Raw genomic sequence first — 15474 nt, forward strand, 5'->3', positions numbered from 1 at the left:
GAAAGGCAACCCCAGACGGTGCAAGAATGCAGGGGAAGGAAGTCCAAAAACTAGCTTCCAACATGCCAAGATGTCCCACGGATGCTATTTTTTTCCCCCAAGAGGCAACTGGTTTTTCTTTGAAGACATTTTATATATATATATATACCCATCATCATAAAGGTAAAGGTTCCCCTCGCACATATGTGCTAGTCATTCCCGACTCTAGGGGGCGGTGCTCATCTCCGTTTCAAAGCCGAAGAGCCAGCGCTGTCCGAAGACGTCTCCATGGTCATGTGACCAGCATGACTAAACGCCAAAGGCGCACGGAACGCTGTTCCCTTCCCACCAAAGGTGGTCCCTATTTTTCTACTTGCATTTTTTACGTGCTTTCGAACGGCTAGGTTGGCAGAAGCTGGGACAAGTAATGGGAGCTCACCCCGTTACGCGGCGCTAGGGATTCGAACCGCTGAACTGCCGACCTTTTGATCAGCAAGCGCAGCGTCTTAGCCATTGAGCCACCGCGTCCCTTCTATTCCCCACCATGTAAATATAAATATAGAAATCCTTCCATTCCCCACCATCCAGTCAGAGTTGAAGAAGCTTCTTGGATGAGGAGCGAAACATCTTCAATGAAAAAACAGAAACTCCAGTTACCTCTTGACAAAACATCTTTGGGATTCGATTCGATGTTATGTTATGTTATGTTATGTTATGTTATGTTATGTTATGTTATGTTATGTTATGTTATGTTATGTTATGTTATGTTATGTTATGTTATGCTATGCTATGCTATGCTATGCTATGCTATGCTGCATTCTATTCTTATTCTTGTTCTGTTCTGCTTTATTCCTAGTCTAGTCTAGTCTCATCCTTTTTCTGACAAAAATACAGACAGTTGCCCCGAAGCCTTGACACAATATATTGAGTTGTGGCATGTTTATTTAACAAGAATTTTTCATCCGTTAATAGAACATAGATGAAGTTCAAATGACGCTGAAGGTCACCATAAAACCAGGAGTGGGCTGCTGGGGCTTCGTAAGGGTTCAGGAGAACCTCTAGCTAAGATTCTGTGCAGTTTGGAGAACCCCCAAATCCCACTCCTCGCTGGCCCCGTCCACCCCACTCTGCCCCTCCCAGGAGTCCCCATGCGGCTCATTTTACATGCAAGTTAAATTCAGGGCGTGTGGGGAGGGCGAAAAATAGGCCTACCTGTTTCCGGCCTCCAGAGGGCCTCTGGAGCCTGGGGAGGCCGTTTTCGCCCTCCCGGAGGCTTGAGAAAAGCCTCCGGAGCCCAGGGAGGGCAAAAACGCACCCTCCCGGTGGTGGAGGAGGCTAACTAGGCCACACCCACCATGGCCACACCCACCCAGCAACTGTGCAGAGAACCTCTTGCTCAAATTTTTGAAGCCCACACCTGCATAAAACTCTATATATTTTCTCTCACCATGCCTAGTATGGGTTTGAAACAAATTGCCTGGCACATGAACGAGAGCTTTCAAGAATTTTAAACAAAGGAAAGCAAAATCAAAAAAAGATCTTCGTACTTTCCGTCGGGCACTTAAGACCTTCCTCTTTCACCAAGCCGGGCTGGCATAATTAATTTTTTCTTTCCTGTTCCTAATTGTGTAAATTTTATTCTGAAGATCTTAAGTCAATTTAACTGATAAGCCAAATTGACTTAATTATTATTTATTGCTTCTATTCACATTTTTATATATGTTTATTTTGACTGTTTACCGCCTGAGTCCTTCGGGAGAAAGGCGGTATAAAAAATTAATTAATTAAATAAATAAATAAAATGCAAACATCTCTTTTACGCTGGACACAAAACCAAAGCAAAATCAACTTCACGTCCAAAATAAGAAGCTGCTTCTCTAACATCTAAGAAGCTGACTTCAAAGGCTAACCAATTGCTCCGTTTTTACTGAACAAGCCCTATCTAGTTGGTAAATACCATTGTGATAAAATCTGGCATTAGAAGGAGAAGACTAGAGACGAAGTTCAAAGAGAGGACAATGAAACGTCGTTATTTCAGAATTCTCACCTTCCTCTTTTCGTTTCCTTTTTACTGGTAACAATTTATCCTGGGCATGTCTTTTTTTGATTTTTTGTATTATTATCGTTCGGCGAGAAAGAAAATTCACGTTGGCTTACATCCACTTTTGCAGCATTTCCAGAAAAGCCACTGGTTACTGGCAGCCGATTTGTTTAGTGACCATTTGAAGTTACAACGGCACTGAAAAAAAGGGACTTGATGACCGTTTTTCACACTTATGACTGTTGCAGCATCCTCACGGTCACAAGATCATTGGATGCTTGGAAACGGACTCGTATTTATGACGGTTGTTGGGTCACGTGATCCCTTTTTGCGACCTTCCGACGAGCCAAGTCAATGGGGGAAGCCAGATTCACTTAAAAACCGTGTCGCTAACTTAACAAATTCAGTGATTCACTTAACAACCGTGGCAAGAAAGCTCGCAAAATGGGGGCAAAACTCACTTCACAAGCGTCTCACTTGGCAACAGAAACGTTGGCCTCAATTGTGGTTGTAAAGTGAGGATTGCCCGTATTTCAGAGGAAGGTGATGTCGATAAGGAAAAAAACAACAGTGCTGGAAATGTGGGCATAGCAATGGAACCTACTTCCACCAATGGTGGACATGTCCGCTGGCAGCTAAATTTTGGATGAAAATACGAGGATGGTTGCTTGAAATTACACACTGTAGAGTGGAACTGAAACCTGAAACCTTTTTGTTGGGGGTTAGACCCGCAAATATTGGATTGACTAAATGGTATCTGATGCTGCACATAACGACTGCAGGGAGACTGGCATTTGCACAAGAATGGAAGAATGAGGACTTACCAACGGACTCAAAAATAATTTATAAAATCATGGAAAGCGGAGTCCGACGGAGTCCTTGATCAAAACTGATCAAGGGTAAAAGAGACTCAGATTTTTATAGTAGTTGGAACATGTGGTATGATTGGATCCAGAAATGATGGGAGAGAGATAAAGGGTAATGTTGGATTATAATTATAGATGATGGTATAATTATGGTAATCAATAAGTATTGGAAATGTAAATTTGTATATAAGAATCTGTAAATAGTTTCTATTTTTACTTTCTGATTATTGGTGTATATATATATATATATACATGGATATTTTGGTGATGTTACACCGTGATAAAAAAACTATTATACATTTGTTTTTGTTTTTTTGAATTATAATAAAAATTTATATAAAAAAAACAATTCGTGAAGAAAGGATGTGGTTGCGTTAACTTTGCATTCCACATGCGATGATAACAAAAATATTATGCAGAGGAGGACGAAATTGCATGTCAGTCCAACCAAATACAGATTTATCCCGTCAAACACAATTTCACAGTTTGCTAGTTTATAAAAAGGGCAAGGAGTAACCCATATATAAGCAGTCCTTGACTTACAACTGTTTATTTAGTGACTGAAGTTACCAAGGCAGTGGGAAAAAAGTGACTTACGGCCATTGTTTCGCACTTACGACCCTTGTAGCAACCCCATAGTCACGTGCTATAAAAATTATAAAAATTCAGATGCTTGGCAACTGGCATGTACTGATGACAGTTGCAGTGTCCCGGGGTCAAGGGATCACGTTTTGTGACCCTTCTGATAAGCAAAGATAACGGGGAAGCCAGATTCATTCCGCAACCGTGTGACTAATTTAACAACTGCAGTGATTCACTTAACAGTTGCTCCATTGTGGTCGTAAGTCAAGGACTACCTATACTTCCAGTCTTTGGTTCCAGAAGGTTCTTCACTGCATTATCTTTCGGCATCACATAGGTAGATTTTGGACTAGAAATTTATCAGATTCTCTTTCCTGAAAACCTATTCCTCCAAATACAGCCTTGGTAGTACAGTGGTCTAAAGCACCCTGTTATTAAGAAGAGCTGCCTGCAATTACTGCAGGTTCGAATCTCGCCAAGGCTCAAGGTTGACTCAGCCTTCCATCCTTTCTAAGGTAGGTAAATTGAGGACCCAGTTTGTGGGGACAATAAGCTGACTTTGTATAAATATACAAAAGGATGAAGGCTATTGCTTAGCACATTGTAAGCCGCCCTGAGTCTCCGGAGAAGGGCGGCATATAAATCAAATTAAAAAAAAAAATACATTTTGGCTTCATAAATAACTCAAGTATATCAGTCCAGGTCAGGGGTCTGCAACCTTAAACACTCAAAGAGCCATTTGGACCTGTTTCCCACAGAAAAGAAAACACCAGGAGCCACAAAAACTCTTCCTGTGCCTGACTATTTCTTGAGCGGCCACAAAACTAGCATATCTAGTTGAATTAAACTTTCTGTTTTCTTCTGAAACTTTTCTTTTCTTGGATTTATCCATGGTTGGCCTACCGGGGGTTGAAAAGCTGACTGTTAGTTGAGTAGACTATTGTATATAGACATGAGTAATAAATCCTCTTAATCATCATCCTATGTCCAAAATCACAAAAGATGGCTGCCTGCTCCCTCACCCAATTAATAGTTAATAAAGGTAACAAATTCCAATCATTAATAAAGATGACTTAGAAGTTGCATTCATAAAGCACATTCCCATGGAAAGCAGATGCTGTTAAATCATCTCAACCAGCGGTGAGTTTCACATTTTCTCACTACCGGTTTGCCCCCCGTGCACACACTCACTTTGCACGTGTGTGCCTTCCGTGCATATGCCCGAGTTAAAAAGCGTGGCTAAATAGGATCGCATTACATCCAGGCGGGTGGGTGGGCCCACCTTCAGTCTCTGCTACTGGTTCGCACGAACCGGGCCGAACCAGCTGAATACCACCTCTGATCTCAACATCTGTTGTGGTCCGCCAGCAGCCTGCGGAGCTGGCAGTGGAGTCGGACAGTGAGGAGGCTGAGGAAGAACATGGGCCAGTCCTGGAGGCTGGGGAAGGCCCGGACGAGGGCTCTGTGTCAGAGGTAGAGATGGGGCCAGGGCCATCGGGGAGTGATGTGCAGACTCCAGAGCCTCCAGAGTCGGACAGCAGAGAGGCAGAGGAACAGGAGGAGCCTGTTCCTAGTACACGCATAAGAAGAGCTGCCAGAAAGCAAGAGCAGCTAAAGCAAAAAGGACGACTCAGGAGTAAGATCAGGAGATGATTGGCCCCTTTCATAAGGCTTAAAAGACCTACAACGGCTCTTGGGCTCTTTTTCGGAAAACAACGTTGATAGATTTGTTTCTTGTCTTGCTGCATTTATTTCTTGTCGGTGTCTTCTGCTTCTGAACATTTGCCAAGAAAAGCCTTTGGCAGGTTGCCTAATTAGACCAAGGTTGGTGATAAGGCTGAAGAATTGTGTTATGAAGAATTTGTTTTGAATTAGTTTGGACTACGCTGGGAATGAGTTAATTCTCAGCTGTTCTAATAAAATCTGTTTGTTTAGAACTGATTGCGTCTGATAATACCTACTTGGGCCTGGGTCACAACAACATCTCAGACTATCCATGCTGCGGTTATGACAAAGAATGAATCCCAAGGACCTTCTCCTTTGCCTAAGGTGGACATACCTGTAAACATTTCCTCCCCATGCCTCTCCCTCCCCCTGTTAGAATCTTACTTTTGCTGATTTGGCGTCTCTGTGGTCATGGAATGATACCTCAGAAGTTTCCTTTGCGAAACAGACGGAGAGGTTTCAGCAGATTCAAACGACTCCTGGGCTTCCAACGGCATGTGGCTGAGGGTGTTAGCTCGCCTTCTGAAGGCCTGATAGGCTGATTGGGCAGGATGTTCTTCAGATGGTTCATCGGATGCGGTCGAGAGAAGGTCAAGATTGTCCACCGATCCATTGGGTTTTAGAGGGCTGTCTGAGGGGAAGTGGTTTTCCTGGTCTCCGGCAGATGTTTCCTGTCGAACGAAGCAAAACAGTGAACGATCTAAGCAGCACAACCCAAATCAAAGTTTCCATTTCTTTCCACCTCGAGCACAAAGTCCAGAAGTGGTTTCCAAGTGGGTGTGTTTCTTTGATTAAAGCAGTCAATTTAGTCACCTCTGATGGCTCCATCCGTTTTTCCAACCAATCATCTATTTTACCTCACACCAGTGATGGCAAACCTTTTCGGCACAGAGTGCCCAAACCAGAACGGGCATGTATGTATGTGCATGTGTGCATGTTGGAACACCGTAAACCCGAAGACCACCTAGCTGGTGTACACATGCCTGTTTTGGGGCCGTTTTGAGGCTGTTTTGAGGCCCTTTTCCGGGGTGTTTTCAGACCACCCGCAATTTCCGCTACCGGTTCGGGCAAACCGGTCCGAACCAGCTGAATACCACCTCTGCCTAAGTACTTTTTTTCAGTGCCGTTGTAACTTTGAATGGTCACTAAACGAACTGCTGTAAGTCGAGGACTAACTAGCTGTATTTTCTTGCCTATCGGTACTGAGTAATTATTCAGATGTACATATGGTAAGTAAATACCTAAGCATATTTTCCAGGCTTAGCAGCACATTTAGGATCAAATGATTTCGCTCTTTAAAAATAAAATACAATAACTATGGCAGGAATTTATCGGAGGCTAAACATTTCATGAAAGAAAATTGTAAAGTGAACTATTCCATTGCTTCTGCTGGTTTTACAACATACAATTCACTTACTTTACTTGTAGTACTGAGCGTGCTGGATAAGGAGCTATCCAAATCAATACTTCCAGAAGTTTCCTGTAGGCTCTTGCTTTTATTTCCCTGCCAAGAAAACCCTTGTATTATTATATGTATTTAAAATTATAAAGATATACACTACATATATAAAGAAGCAGGAAAATGCATACAAAAGGCATTCCTTGTAATGCATAAATGTAATGCATAAAAAGATTCTAGCGGTGCTGTGATCATTATTAAATTTAATTTTGGGGGTGAGCTAAGAATACGCTGACTATTACAGGTAGTCCTCGTTTTATGACCTCAATGGAGCCCAAAATTTTCACTGCTAAGAAAGACAGTTGTTAAATGAGTTTTGCCTCATTTTACGATTTTTCCTGCCAGAGTTGTTAAGTGAATCATTGTGGTTGTTAAATTAGTAATCCGGTTGTTAAGTGAATCTGGTTTCCCCATGGACTTTGCTTGTTAGAAGGTCGCAAAAGGGGATCACATGACCTTGGGACACAGCAACAGACATAACTACGAGTCAGTTACCAAGCGTCTGGATTTTGACCACCTGATCATGGGGATGCTGCAATGGTCATAAGTGCGAAAAACGGTCCTCAGTCACTTTTTTCGGTGCTGTTGTTAACTTTGAACGGTCACTAAATGTACTGTTGTAAGTGGAGGACTAGCTGTACTGTACTTGCATTTTTTTTCCTCACAACACTTGATCGAAAAGTCTGAAGTATTGAAAATGACCAAATATTTCTCTGAATTCCCATTAAAAGAGTGGGCTGTGTATTCGCTGATGGATACTCGTAATATGTCACTCATTATTCCTGTTCTGATCTAGGCTTCCTGATATAGTAAAAAGCACACAATTAGTCCCAAAACCCCCTTTTTAAAATTTTAACAGCTGTGAATTCCTTTAATTCATGCTGAATCACCAAGAGTTTATAAATAGTCCAACAGAAGTCTGCCACAGTCCTTCGGATAAGGCTGGTAAACACCCACCTTCATCTTCTTTGACAGGCTGCCAAAGACCTCATTGGCAAGTATCTTGGCCAGGCCACATGGAAACACAGAGTCAAAAACGGAGCTTTAAAGTACAAACCGACACCATCCACAATGTTGCTTCCTGCAAAGGTCCACGTGCCTTTGCTCTTCTTTTATGTCTTATGGGAGGGGCCAATCATCTCCAAGCCCTACTCCTGAGTCGTCCCTTTTGTTTTAACTGTTCTTGCCTTCTGGCAACTCTGCGCATGCACACACTAGGAATAGGCTCCCCCTGTTCCTCTGCCTCTCTGATGTCTGACTCTGGAGGCTCTGGAGTCCACACATCACTCCTAAATGGCCCAGGCCCCATCTTTGCCTCTGATGCAGAGCCCTCGTCTGAGCCTTCCCCAGACTCCAGGACTGGCCCATGTTCCTCCCCAGCCTCCTCACTGTCCAACTCTGGGGCCAGCTCCGCAGGACCATAACAATTCCCATCGTTGTAAGCCCATACCTACGTGCATGTTTAGTTTTAAATATAGTTGCTTATTTTAGTGCAAAAATACATTTTTCATCACTCGGATGCCAACGGCCAACACAGTGACGTCGGATTTCAAGAGATTCGAAAGAGACTTACGCGAGATAAAATATTTTCTAAGGATTCTGTAAGCGACCTCTTGGCTTTGCTCTTGAGCATGTCAAGCTTGAACCGAGTTGTGTTGTTCGGAATTTCATTTCCCACGGCTTCTCCAGAGGACTGCCCGGTCTAGGACATTAAGATAATAAATGCATTTGAAAAAGGAAGTAAAGATAAATCAACAGGAACCCCTTCAAAAAATAATAATAATAAAAGTGTTCACTCCCAGGGGACATTTTTGTAATAGAAAAACTGCTGAAAAATGTAAAAGACTGCAGAATATACTCCAGATAGTTTAATTCATTCCCATTTGGTCATTTTCTTGGCAACTGTTTGGCACAGTTATACAATCAGCAGCAGCAGCATACAAAAAAATAAAAAAAAAAGAAGTCATTGTCAGACAATTTAAGAAAACTTAGCCAATCAGAGATCAAACCAGGGGTGGGTTCTACTTACCTTTACTACTGGTTTGCAACGGGATTGCCATTTTTGGCCTGAAAAACAGCCTGAAAACGGCCTGAAAAATGGCCAAAAAGGACCCAAAAAACAGCCTGAAAACAGCCTGAAAAACGACCAAAAAGGGCCCGAAAAACAGCCTGAAAAAAAGCCTGAAAACAGGCCGAAAAACAGGGCAGGGCCAGCCAGTGGTGGGATTAGCCCGAACCGGCTGAATCCTCCCTCTGCCTTTGAGGCAAGTGGCCGAGAGGCGGGGCTGGGTGTGTTGACTGACGTCACCTACCCAGTCACATGACCAACCAGCCACGCCTACCCAGCCAGAGAACCAGTTAAGTTATTCAAGTCCCACCATTGGTCATGCCCCCTGCCCATGCCCACCTCGGGCACACCCACCCCAGCCACACCCACCCAGCCAGTCATTAGGGCAGAGAACCGGTTGTTAAATTATTTGCAACTATTTCCCCAAAAGTTGTAGCCTCTATTTTGTTTTTTGTTCGTTTTTTTTAAACTGAGTCCTGCTCTCCTAACGCGATTGCTGTTAGAAAACATTTTCCCCATCTGTCTTTCAAAACAAATATCGGAAAAAGGAAATTGCAGACCTGTTTAACTTCCCCGAGGTGAATGTGGTCTTTCTGTTTTTCTTCATACATGTTTCTCAGGATAGAGATGATTAGTTCATTCTCCTTCTGTTCATTCCTTGGCCTTATTTTCTACAAACAAGGAAAAAAGAGGAGAGCTTAATTCTTTTAACTCGTCGCATCACCAAATGGCTGCGAACAAAGGTAGTCCTCGACTTAATGACGGTTCATTTACGGACCGCTCAAAGTTACGCTGAAAAAGCACCGAAAAAGAGGCTTGTGGCCAAGTTTCACACTTACGACTCATTTTTACGATGGTCGCAGTGTCCCGGGGTCACGTGATCCCTTTTTGCGACCTTCTGACAACAGGGAAGCCAGATTCACTTAACAACCAGGTTATTAATGTACCAACTGCAATGTTTCACTTCACAAGCGTGGAAAGAAAGTTGGTAAAATGGGGGGGGAAAACTCACTTAACAAATGTCTCACTTAGCAACATAAATTTTGGGCTCAATTGTGGTCGTAAGTTGAGGACTACCTGTACCATAAATGACTTGGCCATATCAATTTCACAATATATCGCCGGAATTATGAAACCATTTATTTCAATTAGCTTTCTATCCTGTCATTCGGAGAAGTGAATGGCCAAGCAAATCCCCCTTACTTCTAAAGGCAATGTTCATTTGGTTGACTCCAAAAACGTATAACCGTAATCACATGCCTGTTATTTTTTTATTTTTTTCCTACATCCTCTATGGGCCATCAATGCTGCAAAAATTTGCATCGACCCACCATAAAGCAAAATGTTTTGGCCAATTTTTTTTCCCTTCCAAAAACTATTGTGAAGTTTAAAAAAATAATGTATGGACAAGTCACACTTAGCAAATGACATAATCTTGCTGAATTCTATAATCAACCAATGTTGTTTAATCCTGTGCAAGCAATTTCCATTGATTTTAACGCAACTCCTGCTAAGAGGCACAAATGATCAACGCAACTTAGAAAATGTTATTTTTCCTCCCCAGAAAAGAAATATATACCGGCAGTTACCTGAACTTCCTCAAAGATCTCGGCTTGCTCCTGGTTATTCAGTGCTGTTAAATGTTTCTGCAGTTCCAACTTAGTTTTAGAAGGATGCGTCCCTAACAAATAAAAAGATCAACATTAAGTCAGCATCATGCCTTTTAGAGAATATTTGGTCACCCGAAATTCACAAAGTGGAGTTGTGGATGGGTGAAACAATTTGCTCTTTGGTCTGATAGCAGCAAATTAAGATTTACGTTTGTTTTGGCTGCAAGACATCCTTATCTGTACAATCATCATCCTATTTTAAAGACCCTGTAATTCCTTGCGGGGTGGAGTCTTGGGCAACTGAATGGAGCTGAGTGTTTACTGGCCGGATGCCCTTCCCTGTCGCCAATGAGGAGTTTTGTTCGGCAGATATATTCTCATTGTGCCCAGAGAGAGAAATATCTGCCTCTACCTAGGATCGAACTCACAGCCTCCTGATTGTGAGGCGAGAGTCCACCTTTAGGCCACCGCACCACTCATCCTTATCTATACAATGATGCAATTATATACACCCTAAAAATTAAACAGCCTTTTTTTTTTCCTTACCTTCTATTTTTTCACAGAGTTTATGAAGAATTTGCATAGGACACCCATCACAGAACTGCAGCTGGGATTTGAAATTTTGCTGGATGGCCGCCACACTGAATGCCTGTTTCAAGGTCATCATAATCTCATCCACCTAAAAGAGAGAGAGGGAGGGAAGAAGGGAGGAGGAGAGAGAGAGGGAGGGGGAGAGAGAGACAGAGAGACGGAGAGAAAATCAAAGTTCTGGACTTTTCTGCTAGTCCTTTTGCCAGCTTTTGAGCCACGGTGGCGCAGTGGTTAGAATGCAGTATTGCAGGCTAATTCTGCCAAGTGCCAGCAGTTCGATCCTGACCGGCTCAAAGGTCAGGTAGTACAGTGGTCTAAAGCACCCTGTTATTAAGGCCAGCTGCCTGCAATTACTGCAGGTTCGAATCTCGCCAGGCTCAAGGTTGACTCAGCCTTCCATCCTTTCTAAGGTAGGTAAATTGAGGACCCAGTTGTGGGGGCAATAAGCTGACTTTGTATAAATATACAAAAAGATGAAGGCTATTGCTTAGCACATTGTAAGCCGCCCTGAGTCTCCGGAGAAGGGCGGCATATAAATCAAATTTAAAAAAAAAAAAAAAGGTTGACTCAGACTTCCATCCTTCCGAGGTCAGTAAAAACGAAGACCCAAAATTATTGGGGGCAATATGCTGACTCTGTAAGCCACTTAGAGAGGGCTGTGAAGCTCTGTGAAGCAGTATATAAGTGCTATTGCTAATCCTTCCTTCCTTCCTTCCTTCCTTCCTTCCTTCCTTCCTTCCTTCCTTCCTTCCTTCCTTCCTTCCTCTTTCCTCCCTCCCTCTCTCCCTTCCTTCTCAGTGGTTAGAATGCAGTATTGCAGGCTAATTCTGCCGACTGCCAGCAATTTGATCCTGACCGGCACAATGGTTGACTCGGACTTCCATCCTTCCGAGGTCAGTAAAAACGAGGACCCAAAATTGCTGGGGGCAAGACGCTGACTCTGTAAACCGCTTAGAGAGGGCTGTAAAGCGGCATATAAGTCTAAGCGCTATTGCTATTTTCGAGTCCTTACCAGGGCTTCATCTGTACACTGAAATACGTAACACACAAAATGGAAGCCTCTGTTCTTGGAAGGTTCTCTGCAGATGAATCCGAAGTGATCCACGTGACGGATTCCCTGAAAGGCAAATCATTGCATCAAAACGTTTATATAGGAATGGGTATAAACCGTTTTATGACTGCGTGGAGGAAAAGGGGAGAGCTTCATTTATAATGTCTGAATGCCGACGCACTCAAATTTCTCCTTATTTCCAGGTTGAATCTCTCCTTGATCAGTTTCCATCCGTTATTCCTTCTCTGACCTTCAAGTGCTTTGGAGAATAGCTTGACTCCCCCTCCTCTCTGTGGAAGCCCCTCAAATATTGCTATCCTGTCTTCCCTGGTCCTTCTCGTCACTAGACTAGCCATGCCCAGTTCCTGAAACTATTCTTTATATGTTTTAGCCTCCAGTCCCCTAATCAGAGGTGAAATCCAGCAGGTTCTGGAGAACCGGTAGCGGAAATTTTGAGTAGTTTGGAGAACTGGTAAATACCACCTCTGGCTGGCCCCAGAGTGGGGTGGGAATGGAGATTTTGCAGGATCCTTCCCCTGGAGTGGGGTGGGAATGGGGATTTTGCAATATCCTTCCCCTGCCATGCCCACCAAGCCACACCATGCCCACAGAACCAGTAGTAAAAAAATTTGGATTTCACCACTGCCCCTATCATCTTGGTTGATCTTCTCTGCACTCTTTCTAGAATCTCAACATCTTTTTTACAGTGTGGTGACCAGATCTGGATGCAGAACTTTAGGTGTGGTTTTACTAAGGCTTTATAGAGTGGTATTAGTACCTCCCTTGATCTTGATTGTATCCCTCTGTTCACGCAATTTAGGATTGTGTTGGCTTTTTTGGCTGCTGCTGCACACGGCTAGCTCATATTTATCTGGTTGTCCACTAAGTGTTGTGGGCCGTCAGCGGCCTGTACAGCTAGTAGCTGATTCCGACAGTGAGGAGGCTGGTGTGGTGCTGCGCCAGTAGCCTGTGCAGCTGGCACTCGAATCAGACAATGAGGAGGCTGGAGAAGATGTGGTGCCAGAGGCGGGGATTCAGCCAGGGCCCTCAGAACCTCCAGAAGCTCCCATAAGTGAAGAGGAAGAAGAGGGGGAGTCTCTTCTCGATGCACGGGCACGCAGAGCTGCCAAAAGGCAGGAGTGGCTCCTCAGGAGGACGTCTCCTCGAGAGTAAGGCTTGGGGCTAATTGGCCACTCCCTTAGCCTATTTAAGGAAGGATGACGACTGAGGCAATTTGCAGGGAACAACTTCGTTCACTCTTCTTTGCGTCTGGATCTTAGTTCTCTTATCAGTTTCCTGCAAATTGCTTCTGAGCTTTCTGCCCACCATAGTAAGATTACGATTATTTATTCTTTGGATTCTTGTAGGCTATTAAGAAAGTTAATTAACAGCCTTTGTTTGAAAAAGACTGATTTAATTTAGTAAACTAAGGTTTGTACAGACTTTGTGTATCCTGCGTTCTTTGGGGTCCGTAGCTGGGGCAGAACATTAAGACTCCAAGATCCCACTCACCGTTCCTGCTATTAAGCCTGTTTTCACCTAATCTATATGTGCATTTTTTTTTCTTGCCTGTCAGACTTTACTTTTCTCTACATTGAATTTCATTTTGTTAGATAGGGCCCAGAGTTCAATAACACCCATCTTCCAGTTGGCAAGGTTGAGAAACAGCAGAGTGGCATTTCTGTAGAAAGATTTTTAATCAGCGCTCCCAATTTTTGTTATGTTTTATGTTTTTTCTTGAACAGCAGTTCCAGGATAAATCTGGTTTTAAGACGAATGACTCTCCTGACTGGAAAAAAAGGAAGTAACACAGATAATTTTTCACTGCACTACCTTAAGAGAACATTGTCCACAAATCTTGTGGCTAAGCCTCCGAAGGAAGAGGCCAATTGTAGCATCTGCCTTGCTTTGTCAACAGAGATGCACGGTGTAATATTTTCTTCCACCGTCTGCTACAAGTTAATCATTAAATGAAGTGGGAGTAGGAAAAATTAGATTTTATTTCCAGCTGGCCTAGTAAAAAAAAAAAAAAACAGAATTTGACCTTGAGGGCAAGTAGCTAAGGGCTGACTCAGAAATATTCCCTGACAAAGTAAATGATCTCAAAGAAACTCCTTCTAATTTATGACAGATTTCCTCTAGAAATAACCGTTCTGGGATTTATGCTAAAGTTTCTTTTATCATGATTGGCCGCCAACCCATTTAGCATTAGGGGATTTCCATGGAATTGCATCATTTGCCTCTATTCTTTGGACAATCTGGGAAAAAAACCCGCTTCATAAAATTGGACTTCACTTGTTAATGGTTTAAACAAATTACAAACCAAATTACAATCCGATTATAGCCCCAGTCGAGCCCAACATTTGTGTTGCTAAGCGAGACAGTTGTAAGGTGAATCTTGCGGCCTGAATCACTGCAATTGTTACCTCAGAAACATGGTTGTTAATTGAATCGGGCTTCCCTATCGATTTTGCTTATCAGAAGGTCACAAAAAGAGGAACACGTGACCCCGGGACACTGCGACATAAATATAAGTCAGTTGCCAATTGTCTGTATTTTGATCATGTGCCAATGGAGATGCCGCAATGGTCGTATGTGTGAAAAATGGTAATAAATTACTTTTTTCCAGTGCCGTTGTAACAGGTACTCCTCGACTTACAACAGTTAGTGACTTAGTGACCGTTAGAAGTTATAACGGCACTGAAAAAAGTGACTGATGACCGTTTTTCACAGTTACGACCTTTGCAACATGTTACGATCATGTGATCAAAATTCAGATTCTTGCCCACTGGTTCGTACTTACGACCGTTGCTGCGTGTCCCAAGGTCATGTGATCCACTTTTTGCGACCAGCAAAGTCAATGGGAAAACCAGATTCACTTAACAACCGGGTTACTAATGGATCAACTGCAGTGATTCACTTAACAACTTGGGAAGGAAATGTTGTAAAATGGGGAAAATAGTCACTTAACAAATGTCTCCCTTAACAGAAATTTTGGGCTCAACTGCGGGCGTAAGTCGAAGACTACCTGTATAAGACTGTAACCAAGTGGCCATTTAATCCAATCATGATGATGATGATGATGATGATGATGATGATGATGATGATGATGATAATGTATTAAAACCAACAGACAGAGAAATCAATCAGAGACAAGAGAATGAAAAAAAAAAAGGAATTAAAAAGAGGATACCTGGGAGCAAAAGGAAATTTCTTTAAAGCTTTTCTCAATAACTACTTTTTTGGTTTCGGGACTTATGATGTAAACTTCGGACTGCCCAATCTGAAAACAAATAAAAACAATGTCATTAATGCAGCCCCAATATTATTCCCATTATTGTGCTCAGCATTTTTGAGTCGAAACATTCTGCATAAACAGGATGCAAGGAAAGAGGATTTATTTAATGCGGTATTGGAAACAAAAAACAACCCACAAATTTGCCGATGTCAAAACATCGATGAAGCCGATTAAACAAATGCCACTTTTGATCATGTTTGGGAA

The 15474-nt window shown here is 42.7% G+C and overlaps 1 protein-coding gene across 2 annotated transcripts in view; it reads right to left on the reverse strand.

Annotated features, from left to right (window-relative positions):
• The window catches only part of TBC1D1 (TBC1 domain family member 1), a 96743-nt gene that overhangs the window by 32057 nt on the left and 49212 nt on the right, over window positions 1-15474 (reverse strand). Inside the window, exons 4-11 of one of the 2 annotated variants that reach the window (XM_070948482.1) lie at window positions 15166-15255; window positions 11934-12038; window positions 10877-11009; window positions 10310-10401; window positions 9281-9391; window positions 8226-8354; window positions 6611-6697; window positions 5617-5864 (exon numbers count right to left, since the gene is read on the reverse strand). In XM_070948482.1, coding sequence (XP_070804583.1) covers window positions 5617-5864; window positions 6611-6697; window positions 8226-8354; window positions 9281-9391; window positions 10310-10401; window positions 10877-11009; window positions 11934-12038; window positions 15166-15255 — 995 coding nt within the window. Of the gene's footprint in view, window positions 1-5577; window positions 5865-6610; window positions 6698-8225; window positions 8355-9280; window positions 9392-10309; window positions 10402-10876; window positions 11010-11933; window positions 12039-15165; window positions 15256-15474 lie in introns of both variants that reach the window. The other variant, XM_070948481.1, reaches the window with a different exon arrangement.

This window comes from Pituophis catenifer, unplaced genomic scaffold (genome assembly GCF_029215685.1).
Source record: "Pituophis catenifer annectens isolate HBS135680 unplaced genomic scaffold, rPitCat1.0.hap2 SCAF_8, whole genome shotgun sequence".
NCBI lineage: Eukaryota > Metazoa > Chordata > Lepidosauria > Squamata > Colubridae > Pituophis > Pituophis catenifer.